This window comes from Podarcis pityusensis, assembly GCF_964106645.2.
Source record: "Podarcis pityusensis genome assembly, chromosome: W".
Taxonomy (NCBI): Eukaryota; Metazoa; Chordata; class Lepidosauria; order Squamata; family Lacertidae; genus Podarcis; species Podarcis pityusensis.
The window spans coordinates 24,437,204-24,451,031 of NC_138045.1; the positions used below are offsets into that span (position 1 = coordinate 24,437,204).

Here is a 13,828-nt window from a genome sequence, read left to right on the forward strand (position 1 = left end):
CCTTGACTGTCCTCGGGTCCAGTGTTGTTGTTGTTTAGTCGTTTAGTCATGTCCGACTCTTTGTGACCCCATGGACCAGAGCACGCCAGGCACTTCTGTCTTGCACTGCCTCCCGCAGTTTAGTCAAACTCATGCTGGTAGCTTCGAGAACACTATCCAACCATCTCGTCCTCTGTCGTCCCCTTCTCCTTGTGCCCTCCATCTTTCCCAACATCAGAGTCTTTTCCAACGAGTCTTCTCTTCTCATGAGGTGGCCAAAGTATTGGAGCCTCAGCTTCAGGATCTGTCTTTCCAGTGAGCACTCAGGGCTGATTTCCTTAAGAATGGATAGGTTTGATCTTCTTGCAGTCCATGGGACTCTCAAGAGTCTCCTCCAGCACCATAATTCAAAAGCATCAATTCTTCGGCGATCAGCCTTTTTTTTGGTCCAGCTCTCACTTCCATACATCACTACTGGGAAAACCATACCTTGGGTCCAGTATTGGACCACTTTGACTGGATATCCCCAGCCAATGTGGACAGACTCCTCCGAGCTGGAAAGCCCACCACCTGTCCTCTTGACCCGTGCCCATCCTGGCTGATTAGAGTGTGTCCAGACAAGGTGCGCCCCCCCCGGGATATAATCCATTTGTCCCTTGGCACTGGGACATTCCCAGAGTAATTGAAGGAGGCAGTGGTGTGCCCGCTCTTAAAGAAAACATCATTAGATCCTTTAGATCTATCCAATTACCGCCCAGTTTTGAATCTTCTGTTCCTGGGTAAGGTGATTGAGAGAGTGGTTGCTGAACAGCTTGGTGGGTTTCTGGATGAAACATCGGCTCTGGATCCATTCCAATCCGGCTTCCGATGTGGTCATGGGACCAAGACGGCTCTGGTCGCCCTAACAGATGATCTCAGTAGGCAGCTGCATCGAGGCGGGTCGAGGCTGCTGATTCTTTTAGACCTGTCAGCAGCCTTCGACATGGTCGATCACGAACTCCTGGACCACCGCCTCGTCGATGTGGGGATCCAGGGCACAGTCCTTCAATGGCTGCGCTCATTTCTCTCTGGTCGGGGACAGAGGGTAGCGTTTGGGGGAAACTGTCCTCACACCACTCCTTGGTGTGTGGAGTGCCACAGGGTGCGATACTCTCCCCGATGCTTTTCAACATCTTTATAGGCCCCCTCGTCCAGCTTGTCCGGAGTTTTGGGCTGGGCTGGGCTGCCATCAGTATGCTGATGACACCCAACTCTATCTGTTGATGGGTGGCCATCCTGACTCGGCCCCAGACACACTGATCAGATGTTTGGAAGCTGTGGCTGGATGGTTACGTGGGAGCCGGTTGAAGATAAATCCTTCTAAGACAGTGGTCCTTTGGCTGGGTCTGGACGATATGGGATTTGGGGGGGCAACTCCCATCTCTTGTGGGGGCGCAATTAGTGCCAGCACCTGTCATTTAAGAGTTTGGGTGTAATCTTTGACACCTCCCTTTCCATGGAGGTGCAGATTGCAGCTATAACAAAGGCGGCATTTTTCATCTCCGCCAAGCTAAGCAGTTGGCTCCTTACCTCTCTCGCCCTGACCTAGCCACTGTGATCCACGAGACGGTCAGCTCCAGATTGGATTATTGTAACTCACTCTACGTGGGGCTGCCCTCATTGAGACTGACCCAGAAACTGTTGGTTTCTATTTCCCTCACTGAGCAGCAGCTGCATGTCACAAGACATTGTTTGCATTCCACAGTCAGAGTTACTGTTGGGTTCCCACAGGAATGGGAGACTGGATGTGCAACCACCCACACCCACTGATCAAGGTCCTGATCCTGAATCAGAGACTGAATCGGATGATTCAGAGGATTTCAAGAGTGTGAAAGCCTCTATGCGACCCTCTGAAGGCTCTGATCAAGAATTGGAGGAACCATTGTTTACTATTGGCCACTTTTCTCCTAAAAAGGAAGAGGAGAGTGTTGAAGACTTACGGCTAATTCGCAGGTCACAAAGAGCCACTAAAGGCAGATCTCCAAAGAGATTTGCTGATGAATTTGCTAAAACAGCAGTGGCAGCTGTTAAAAGCTCCAAGAAGGTATTTGAACCTTCAAGCTTCCAAGAAATCCAGGACTTGGATTGAAAGGATGCTGAGCCATGGTTAAATGCCATGAAGGCTGAGCTTGATTCCTTAGAGAGGAACAAAACATGGGAGCTAGTTCCAGTAGTTCTAGGAATGAAACTGCTTGGAAGCAAATGGGTCTTCAAAGCGAAGACAGATCAAAATGGCAAGATAGTCAGACACAAAGCCAGATTGGTAGCCAGAGGTTTTTCACAGGTACCAGGTGAAGACTATCACGAGACCTACTCACCCACCATGAGGTATGAGAGCATTAGCCTTATGCTCAAGCTTGCTGCAGAAGAGAATCTTCACGTTTCTCACCACGACGTGAATACAGCATTTTTGTATGGATCTCTAGGTGAATCACTTTATATGCTTCCACCTGATGGCGTACAGGTAAAACAGGGTTTTGTTTGTTCTCTGAAGAAGTCTCTTTATGGTCTCAAACAAAGTGCACGGTGTTGGCACACAAAACTCACTGAAGTATTGTTTTCTCTAGGTTTTGAGCAAGGGAAAGCTGATCCATGTGTATTTGTCAAAGAGGAGGGGCAAAAGAAGCTGTATTGCTTGTTTTATGTTGATGATATTTTGTTCTTTTGGAAGGATGTCACAATGTACAATAACGCCCTAGCTCAACTGAAAGAGCACTTTGACATGAAAGATCTGTTAGGATATTTCCGTTCCACCTTAAAAGGGAGCAGGCTTTGTGAGTCACAGAGTCTGCGCATTTCCTGTTCACAGGAAGTTTATGTTTTCTATTGCTTTCGTTTCTCTCTCTCTGTGTCGTAGACACTGATGCAGGCAGTCATGTTTTTCTTTGTTCTGATCAACGCTGAATAAAACTTGTAAATAATGCTCTCCTGAGTGCGACTTCTGCTGTGCATTATCTGCTGATAAAGAGTGTGCATCGGCTCTAGAATGTTCTGGAGCTCATTGTTAGGATATTTCCGTTCCACCTTAAAAGGGAGCAGGCTTTGTGAGTCAGAGTCTGCATATTTCCTGTTCACAGGATGTTTATGTTTTCTGTTGCTTTCGTTTTCTCTGTGTGTCGTAGACACTAAAGCAGGCAGTCATGTTTTTCTGTGTTCTGATCAACGCTGAATAAACTTGTAAATAATGCTCTCCTGAGTGCAACTTTTTGGCTGTGCATTATCTGCTGATAGTGTGCATGAGCTCTGGAATGTGGCAAGATATTTTCTAGAAACTCATGTCGCTGCGTGCCTACGGGAGGTCGATGGATCGTCCGGCAGACGGCTTGGGGGCCTTGATGGACTTTATCTCCCTGGCAGTATCCCAACACTCATGTCGCTAATTGCTGATACTGCGTGTCTACGGGAGATTGATGGATCGTCCGGCAGGCGGCTTGGGGGCCATGATGGACTTTATCTCCCTGGCAGTATCCCAACAAGATCTTGGTGAGGTAAACAACTACCTATCTCTAGAAATAGAGAGAGATCAAGATGGTAACATTCTAGTACACCAGTCACGGAAAATTGCTGATGTGTTTAGCAAACTAAACCTGATGGATGCTAACCCTGTAGACACACCGATGACAACAGGTTATCAGGTAGATGATACTGAAGGAGCATTTTCTGACACTACACTGTACAGAAGTGTCCTAGGCAAACTAAACTTCATTGCCAGATGTTCAAGACCAGACATTGCTGTTAGCTGTAATTTGCTAAGCAGACAAGTCAACAATCCTACTGTTAAGGATTGGAAAGCTCTGAAACGCATAGCTCGCTATTTGAAAGGCACTATGCATTACAGACTGAGATTTAACAATCAGAAGTCTGGTGGTCTTGAAATATTTGCAGATGCAAGTTTTGGTGGTGACACTACAGACAGGAAAAGCACGTCTGGAGTTTGCTACATGTACAATCAGGGTCTTTTTGATTGGTCATGCAAGAAGCAAACAACAGTTAGCTTAAGTACTTGTGAAGCTGAACTGAATGCACTGTCTTATTCACTTAAAGATTGTGAATGGTTGCTACAATTGTGCAAAGACATGAAAATTCCTGTCAAATGTCCAATCCAAGTTTACCAGGACAACAAAGCATGTTTGGCTTTGCTGAATTCTGAAGGTTGTAAGCAAAGCACGAAGCATTTGCAATTGAAACTGCAACATGCTAGGGAATGTGTTCAGAAGGGACTCGTAACGGTGTCCTATATGTCAGGTAATGAAATTCCTGCTGATGTATTGTCCAAGATTGTATCAAGGGATCAACACTGTACCTATGTGCAGAAGTTGGGTTTGTACTGATATTGTACGGACATGCTGCCCAGTGATGTTCACAGAAAGGGGGAGGGTGTTGGTTTCTATTTCCCTCACTGAGCAGCAGCTGCATGTCACAAGACATTGTTTGCATTCCACAGTCAGAGTTACTGTTGGGTTCCCACGGGAATGCGAGACTGGATGTGACGTACACTGGTTTCCTGTTTTTCAGTGCTTTCTCGGTTTCTTTGTGTCGAGAAGAGTTGCTTCTCTGCTCTCACAGAGGCAGGATGCATGCTTGTATGCTCTCAGCATAGCTTGTAAATAAACTTCAGCATGTAGCACATTACCTGCTTATCCTTTCGTTGCGAGACTACGCTCTGCCTGGGCTCAAGATAAAACAAGCCTGTATCAGCTCAACTCCCGGCATCCGGAGGTGCAGAATGCCACGGCAAGACTCCTTATGGGGTCCTCGCTGCCGGATCACATTCACCCAGTGCTATCCAAGCTGCGCTGGCTCCCGGTGGAGTACAGGATCAGGTTTAAGGTGCTGGTTTTAACCTTTAAAGCCCTATACGGCCTAGGACCCCCATACCTATGGGACCGCCTCTCCTGGTATGTCCCACGGAGGAACGTACGGTCTTCAAACAAAAACATCTTGGAGGTCCCGGGCCACAGGGAGGTTAGGCTGGCCTCAACCAGATCCAGGGCTTTTTCGGCTGTGGCTCCAATCTGGTGGAACGCTCTGTCACAAGAGACTGGGGCCCTGCGGGATTTGACATCTTTCTGCAGGGCCTGCAAGACAGAGCTGTTCCACCAGGCCTTTGGCAATCCTCACAGAACTCTAGCCCAATGGTTGCCATTAATTTTATTTGAACTGATTTTATAATGAATTGATTTTAGAATGCTATATTATTTTACTGTTGTTAGCCGCTCGGAGCCCGGCTTCGGCTGGGGAGGGCGGGATATAATTTTTTTAAAAAAATTATTATTATTATTCTAATTTTTTATAGTGAAGGGCCGTAATTCTGTCCGGACCAGGGGATTTTCCTTTCTTTGTTTTTCTTATGGCTTCATGTATTTCCATCATAGACACTGGGGCATTTAAAGATTCAGTTCTTCCTTTTGGTATCACTGGTAGTTGTTTCCCTTTCGGATATTCTTTTATCTCATCTTCAGTCTCGGTCTCCCTCTTGTATAGTTTTTTAAAGTATCTCACAAAACTGTTGTTTAACTCTTTAGGGTTGTCTAGGAGTTTCCCTTCATCCATTATTCTGTTGATTATCATCTCTTTCTGTTTTTTCTTCAGTTGCCATGCCAACATGTTTCCAGGTTTATCTGCAAACTCGAATGATCTTTGTTTCATCCACCGTATATTGTTTTCTACTTCAAAATTTACTATTTGTCAATCATTGTCAGGATTTAAATAAACATTTACAACTTTATTTACAGAGAACAAGAAATATAATCAGTAATAACAGAACATTATGTATAAACAGCAGAATGTAACATTTGGTGTAACAAACCAGAAATGGAAGTTGGGGGAAGTCAACAGGGAGGGGGAAAACTAGAAAATGGATGTTAAATGATGATATTGAATAATTGTTATATATATGTGGGAGTCATAAAGCCACGGCGAAGGCTTGTAATATTGCAGGGTGCCCCCTGACCTCGGCTGACCAGCACTCTGAGCTTTACAATGTATTGGAATGTATTAACCTTATATGGTTTGTGGGTGGGTTAAAGCCTTGACCGGATGAGGTAACGTGAGACACTGGCAAACAGCCATGCGGCTGGAGAGGGACAAAGGAATAAAGAAGTTTGCAGGAGGAGGAGAGGGAAGTTCGAGAGGAGCTGCTCCTACCATCATGAAAATATTGCTGGCTCTCTGTGTCATAATTTTATGCTAAACTTCGCCATTTGTACGGCTGGCTCCGACATATATATATATAAATTAAAAGGTCACCCAGTGAGCTTTATGGCTGAGAGGAGATTTGAACCCTGGCCTCTCCTAGATCCTAGCCCAACACATTTAACTGATGCAACACGCACATGCACACATACAGACTTTTACTCACTCTGTTTCTTGTAATAATCCTCCCATGCCTTGCTGTAGTCTGGTTGGTTGTTCTGTTGCTGGCTTTGTTGATCTGTGCAAGGCACCGTGGGACAGAAAAAGAGGGAAAAATAGAATGGATGGGATGATTATTATTTAGGGCTTTAAAGGTCAGCACCAACACTTTGAATTGTGCTCGGAAACGTACTGGGAGCCAATGTAGGTCTTTCAGGACCAGTGTTATGTGGTCTCGGCGGCCGCTCCCAGTCACCATTCTAGCTGCCGCATTCTGGATTAGTTGTAGTTTCTGAGTCATCTTCAAAAAAAGCCCCACATACAGTGCACTGCAGTAGTCCAAGCAGGAGATAACTACAGCATGTACCACTCTGGCAAGACAGTGCACAGGCAAGTAGGGTCTCAGCCAGTGTACCAGATGGAGCTGGTAGATAGCTGCCCTGGACACAGAATTGACTTGTGCCTCCATGGACTGCTGAGAGTTCAAAATGACTCGCAGGCTGTGCACCTGGTCCTTTAGGGGCACATTTACCCCATTCAGGACCAAGGAGTCCCCCACACCTACCTGCCCCGTGCCCCAGAAACATTCCTTCTGTCTTATCAGGATTCAGCCTCAATTCATTGACCACCATCCATTCGCCAACCACCTCCTGACACTTACACAGGACATTTACCACCTTCACTTGGCTACTTCTTCTAAGCATATAACTTTGGAGCACGATTCAGTTTCAATCTTAAAACATTGTTGTTATGGGGTTGGTGTTAGGATATTTCCGTTCCACCTTAAAAGGGAGCAGGCTTTGTGAGTCACAGAGTCTGCGTATTTCCTGTTCACAGGAAGTTTATGTTGTGTCTTTGCTTTCGTCTCTGTCTCTGTGCCAGAGACACTGAAGCAGGCAGTCATGTTTTCTTTGTTCTGATCAACGCTGAATAAACTTGTAAATAATGCTCTCCTGCGTGCATCTTTCGCTGTGCATTATCTGCTGATAGAGCGTGCATCGGCTCTGGAATGTGGCAAGCTATTTCTGGAGCTCGTGTCGCTGACTGCTGATACTGCGTGTCTACGGGAGATCGATGGACATCCGGAGGCGGCTTGGGGGCCATGATGGATTTTGTCTCCCCGGCAGTATCCCAACAACAGGTTTCGGGCCCAGATTCACGGCACTTACAGGAGAGTAAGACTGCGACAGATTGCTGAGGTATGTGTGGAAAAGTCAAGGCTTTTCGTTGCCGCGGCAAAGTCTCTTTGAACTCCGGCAGACTAATTGGTCTGGGAGTTGAGCCAAGCAGGCCTCAAGATTTATGAGCTGCCGAGATAAGAAGTCTCTGAAGTGAAAAAGACTCACGGCTCAAGTAAAGAGCTGGAATGGAGTTTTTCCAAGCTTCTGAAGCTGCTGAGTGCCCAAAGTTAAATCGGCACAATTATCAGACCTGGGCAAAATGGTGTGAAAGCCTACTACGACAGTTTGGAGTGTGGCATACTGTGTGTGAAGCCCCTCCAGTTCCTCTGACAGATAGATGGAGGGCCCAAGATTCAAAGGCCATAGACGTAATAGTCTTGTCCGTCTCTCTGGAGGAAATTGCCACGTTAGCTGGCAAGACGACTGCACGTAAGATGTGGAATGCTTTGAAGATAGCCCATCTGCCAGTCATCCCAGCCCAGAGTTTGACTGCATCGGAGGTCCTGGCTGTTTCCCAGAATGCAAGTGAATGCAGGGATGCCGAGGGCACCGGTTGCAAGCTGCAGGGGGAGCTGACTGTGATGTCATCCCAGGCAGCATTCCAGCCCCAAGGGGGAGCCAACGAGTCGGCAGCTGAGAGCTCTGTTTCTCGTGAGAACCAAGGTCATCGCCTTTGCAGAGGCCGGAAGGCCAGAGGTAAACAGAGACCGATGCCTGCAGATGGCCCGAAGCAGAAGGGGGGTGAAGAGCCCACGCCAGTGGAAAACAAGGCTTTGTTTACTGGCACAGCTTCACCAAAGGCTAAAGGCATGTTTGATGGCCAGGAGCAGGGGGGCAAGCAGCAAAAGCCCACGCCGGTGGAAAACAAGGTTTTGCTTGCTGCAAAAGCTGCTCCAAAGGCCAAGGCCAGATTTATTGTAGATTCTGGATGCACCCGCCATTTGGCAAAAGACCGGCATCTCTTTATCTCCTTCAAACCTCAAGATGGTGAGATCCACCTGGCTGACGGAAAGACGTTGCGAATCGCAGGAGAAGGGACTGTGAGACTGGCATGTCTGCACACAACCATCAAAGGTGTACTTTATGTTCCAGGTGCTGCAGACAATTTGCTCAGTGTCCCACAGCTGACTGGGCGTGGCTTTGAGATTTCCTTCAAGAGGAGCGTCTGTGTCATCAGGAAAGGCACAGAGGACATTTTGCATGCAAAGTTTATAGATGGATTGTTCTGTATAACTTATGATGACAATGGTGCTGTTGTGTCTAATGTTGATTCTTGTTGTGTTGCACAAACTAACAAAATTCTTCATGCAGGATGCATTCATGAAGCACACAGAAGATTTTGTCACATGTCTTGGCAGGCGCTGGCCAAAATGCCAGGATTGGTTCAGGGTTTGAACATCAAACCCTGTAAGTTTCACATGAAATGTGTATCTTGTGCAGAGAACAAGGTGAAGGTTGCTCCAAAAGGCAAGGAGTCTAGCAGGCAGACTTCCAAACCCTACCAGCTAGTCCACGCAGACCTGGTTGGTCCACTTGTGCCCTCTTTGGGTGGAGCAAGGTACTTCATGGTTCTGATTGATTCTTTTTCCAGGTACATTCATGTGTTTATGCTCGAGCAGAAATCGCAAGCGTTTCCGAAGTTCAAGGCATTCTGTGCTTGGTTGGAGAATGTTCACAGTAAACGTATCGGCTGTTTCTTTACTGATCGGGGCGGGGAGTTCACTTCTCAGCAGTTTGAAGCTTTCCTGACTGAGAAGGAAATCTAGCATGACTTGTCAACGCCTAGATCGCCATGGATGAATGGACTTGCGGAGCGAGCAAATCAAACGTTGCTTCAAGGCCTAAAAACCTTGTTGCATGATGCCAATCTCCCTGATAAGTATTGGGGGGAGGCTCTGTCGAATTTTGTTTACACTTTTAACCGCAGACTGTCATCACCTATTGGTTGTACCCCCTATGAGAAGATGTTTGGTAAGAAACCTTGCGTCAAGCACGTGAGAATCTTTGGTTCTGACATGTGGGTACACACCCCACAGAGCAACAAGAGGTTCAGGAGTTAACCTCTAAAGATGCTGAGCCTTGGCTTAATGCCATGAAGGCTGAAGTTGATTCCTTGAACAGGAACCAAACTTGGGAACTGGTACCGGTAGTCCCAGGAATGAGACTGGTTGGCAGCAAATGGGTCTTCAAGGCAAAGACAGACCAGAATGGCAAGGTTGTCAGACACAAATCCAGATTGGTTGCCAGAGGTTTTTCACAGGTACCAGGACAGGATTACCACGAGACCTACTCACCCACCGTCAAATATGAGAGCATTCGGCTGATGCTCAAGATAGCTGCAGAGGAGAAACTGCATGTTTCCCATCATTACATTAATACAGCTTTTTTGTACAGGACTTTGGGGGAGGAGCTGTTTATGCTTCCACCTGATGGAATGCAGGTACAGAAGGGAATGGTCTGTAAACTGCGGAAATCCTTATATGGTCTCAAGCAGAGTGCCAGGTGTTGGAACACAAAGCTCACTGAGACGTTGCTTTCTCTAGGTTTTCACCAGGGCAAAGCTGATCCATGTGTGTTTGTCAAGGAGGAGGGGCAAAACAAACTGTATTGTTTATGTTTTGTTGATGATCTTCTGATGTTTTGGAAGAATCAGGCTTTGTACCAAAGCACCCTAGCTCAGCTGAAGGAGCACTTTGACATGAAGGATCTTGGTGAGGTATCCAACTATCTTTCTCTGCAGGTGGAGAGGGACCAAGCAGGTAATTTTCTGGTACACCAAACACAGAAAATTGCTGATGTATTAACCAGGTTGAATTTGGTTGATGCAAACCCAGCAGACACACCGATGGTGACAGGTTACCAGGTAGATAGTACTGCTGAAGCGTTTTCTGACACAACGCTGTACAGATGCATTCTAGGCAAGTTGAATTTCATTGCTAGATGCTCAAGACCTGACATAGCTGTAAGCTGTAACCTGCTTAGCAGACATGCCAACAATCCTACTGTTCAGGATTGGAAAGCTCTGAAGCACATAGCCCGCTATTTGAAAGGGACTTTGCACTACAGGCTGAAGTTCACCAGTCAGAAGACTGGAGGTCTTGAAATCTTTGCAGATGCTAGTTTTGGAAGTGACACCACGGATGGTACAAGCACTTCTGGAGTATGCTACATGTACAACCACTGTCTGTTTGACTGGCTGTGCAAGAAGCAAACGACAGTAAGCCTAAGTTCCTGTGAAGCAGAACTCAATGCTCTGTCATTTTCACTCATGGATTGTGAATGGTTGATGCAACTGTTTAAGGACATCAAAGTTTCTGTGAAATGTCCTATACAAGTGTATCAAGACAATAGATCCTGTTTGGCTTTGCTGAACTCAGAGAGTTGCAAGCAAAGAACCAAGTACTTGCAGATTAAGCTACATCGTGCAAGAGAGTGTATTCAGAAAGGACTCATTCAGGTGTCCTACATGCCAGGAAATGAAATTCCTGCTGATCTGTTGTCTAAGGTTGTTAACAGAGAACAACTTAAGGTTTATGTACAGAGGTTGCAATTGGGTTGAACCACAGGTACCACAGGTTACATGGAAAGGGGGAGGATGTTAGGATATTTCCGTTCCACCTTAAAAGGGAGCAGGCTTTGAGTCACAGAGTCTGCGTATTTCCTGTTCACAGGAAGTTTATGTTTTCTATTGCTTTCCTTTCTCTCTCTCTGTGTCGTAGACACTGATGCAGGCAGTCATGTTTTTCTTTGTTCTGATCAACGCTGAATAAACTTGTAAATAATGCTCTCCTGCGTGCATCTTTCGCTGTGCATTATCTGCTGATAGAACTTGCATCGGCTCTGTAATGTGGCAGGAATCTGGAGCTCGTGTCGCTAATTGCTGATACTGCGTGTCTACGGGAGATCGATAGACATCCGGAGGTGGCTTGGGGGCCATGATGGACTTTGTCTCCCCGGCAGTATTCCAACAGTTGGGGGAAATGGAAAGCCCAAATTTGTAGGATGCTACAGAAATGGGGTTTTTTCCCTCTGTTATGTGTGCTCTTTGTATCAGGAAACACATGCAGCAACATGACATATGTTATGTGTGGATTGGATTGTACTCCAAAAGGAACAAGATAAACCACCATTCTTTGCTAAGGAAACCCACGTTTTCATGGACTGAGTCAATCATGGAAATTGAAAGGCAGCTTTGCATAGTCATAACATCATGGTTAATTTGTTTTATTCCGGTTTTCCTAGCCATGGAGAAGTGCCACTGGGAATCTTATCCCACTCCTAACTTTGGAGATGTCACCAGGTGCCTGTAGGTTTGACTGTGCATCTTTCAAAACAATAAGGGTTTACAACAAAACTTTATCTTTTGTGTTTACAATACTTATTTTTTTGTCACCCTCTTTGAGCCTTTGGGAAAAGTGGTGTCTAAGTACCCCAGGAATGCAAGAGGCTGCCTTATACTAAATTGGTCCTTCTAGCTCAGTATAAGAACATAAGCAACCAGCTTCCTGTTTCAGTCTGCAGCAATGGTGGTGCCTCTCTCACTCGTGGGAGAGATTCTGGCGTAGGAGAAGGGGGTAACCTGAGGCAGAGTTGCCTTCCATTTCCCCTTGAGGGGAAAGGATACTCATGGTCATATCCTGAGCTTGTTCCTGCCGCCGTGGAAGCAGGGGGGAGTGAGGTGCTGGGTGCAAAGTCCTCCATCACTAAAGCTGTCTCCAAGACCGCCATGCTAAGCAGCCGAGCACCTTTGCAATTGGGACCATTGGAATAAATCTAAAGGAGCACCCAGGACTGGATGTGAACTACAAGCTACAAACTATTTGGCTATCCCCACAAAAAATGAGGTATGAGACTTGAATGACAATTCCTGCATAGACTAGATTAAAGATGGGGGGGTTAGATCATCTTTTGTTATTATTTTTGTAAACATTTATGATAACAAAGTTTAAAACTTATTTTTATTAAGTAAGGGTTCAGAATCTGGCCCCTCCCCCTTGACCATGGAAATATAAGAGTACAAGTGAGGATTTTTAAACAAGATAGAGAGAGATTGGAAACTTGTGAGGGAGAGGTGGTTCAGGGTAATGTGACGCTGCTGGAACAATGGAGGAAGCGAAGGCTGCCGTAAGATGTTTTGCTAAGACAGAAATGCCTTTCCTTTCCTAGACTGATGAGACTTACGGAGGACAAAACTATTAATGAACTACCAATGAAGCAAATTAAAATTTGGACTTTTGGATCATTGGATATTCTATGATGAAGAAGAAAAGAAGAAGAAGAAGAGTTTGAATTTGATATCCCGCCTTTCACTCCCTTTAAGGAGTCTCAAAGCAGCTAACATTCTCCTTTCCCTTCCTCCCCCACAACAAACACTCTGTGAGGTGAGTGGGGCTGAGAGACTTCAGAGAAGTGTGACTGGCCCAAGGTCACCCAGCAGCTGCATGTGGAGGAGCGGAGACGCGAACCCGGTTCCCCAGATTACGAGACTACCGCTCTTAACCACTACACCACATTAAAAGCAAACTGGCCAGAAAGGAGCAGATTTGTCTGCATAGAGAAGAACTGGAAATTCCATTGAGGGGACACATCCACTTGAGCGGTTAGCATCAGGGGGAGAGGCTGCAATAAGGATTATGAAATATCTAGGAGAAGGTGGTTAGCCCCCTGACATTATGGGCTGTTTGCTTTGAAGTTGCTGGTGGGAAAATATATCAAGTGAGATGGTCAACCTTGGAGTTCCTATCTTAAAAAAAGAAGACTACAGATTACATGGGACATGGGACAAAGGAGCTGAGCAGCAAGAAGATTGTTATGTCTCGACACACACAGATGGAAGGAGAAGTTTATTTCATGTTAATTAATATTAATTAATGATTTAGCAGGGATTGACAATCTGATTAAGTAACCTCACTTGTTGAAGTTGGAAATGTTAACTTAATATACATGCAGGAATTGATTGATGGATAGTTGTTTGAAAACAAATTAAGTTGAAAAGCAAATATATTGTATGGTGATGTAAGGTATGTGTAATGTTTGAAGATAAACTAGAAATAAGTGGGAAATATGATGCAGCACTATTGAGAACCATTGACACATCCAGGAAAGCATGTGGGAAGTCAGTCAGTCAGATTTGGAAAAAAATGTTAAATTTGTCTTAATTTGTTTTACAGCCTCGTGCACCATGAATTTGTTTAATTTAAAGCCATCCAAGTGTTACTGGGGCATGGTGTGGCAAAGAACTCCAGATATTATTGTCAGGTTTGCATTTTTTTTGT

At 45.6% G+C, this 13,828-nt stretch overlaps 1 protein-coding gene across 6 annotated transcripts in view; it reads right to left on the reverse strand.

The window, feature by feature from the left end:
- Positions 1-13,828, reverse strand: part of LOC308467742 (far upstream element-binding protein 3-like) — a 312,914-nt gene that overhangs the window by 49,778 nt on the left and 249,308 nt on the right. For 4 of the 6 annotated variants that reach the window (XM_080989441.1, XM_080989444.1, XM_080989440.1 and 1 more), the window contains one exon: positions 6,380-6,451. The exons of the other annotated variants lie outside the window; for them this stretch is intronic. In XM_080989441.1, the coding sequence (XP_080845567.1) occupies positions 6,380-6,451 (72 nt within the window). The remainder of the gene's footprint in view (positions 1-6,379; positions 6,452-13,828) is intronic. 6 annotated transcript variants of the gene reach the window in all.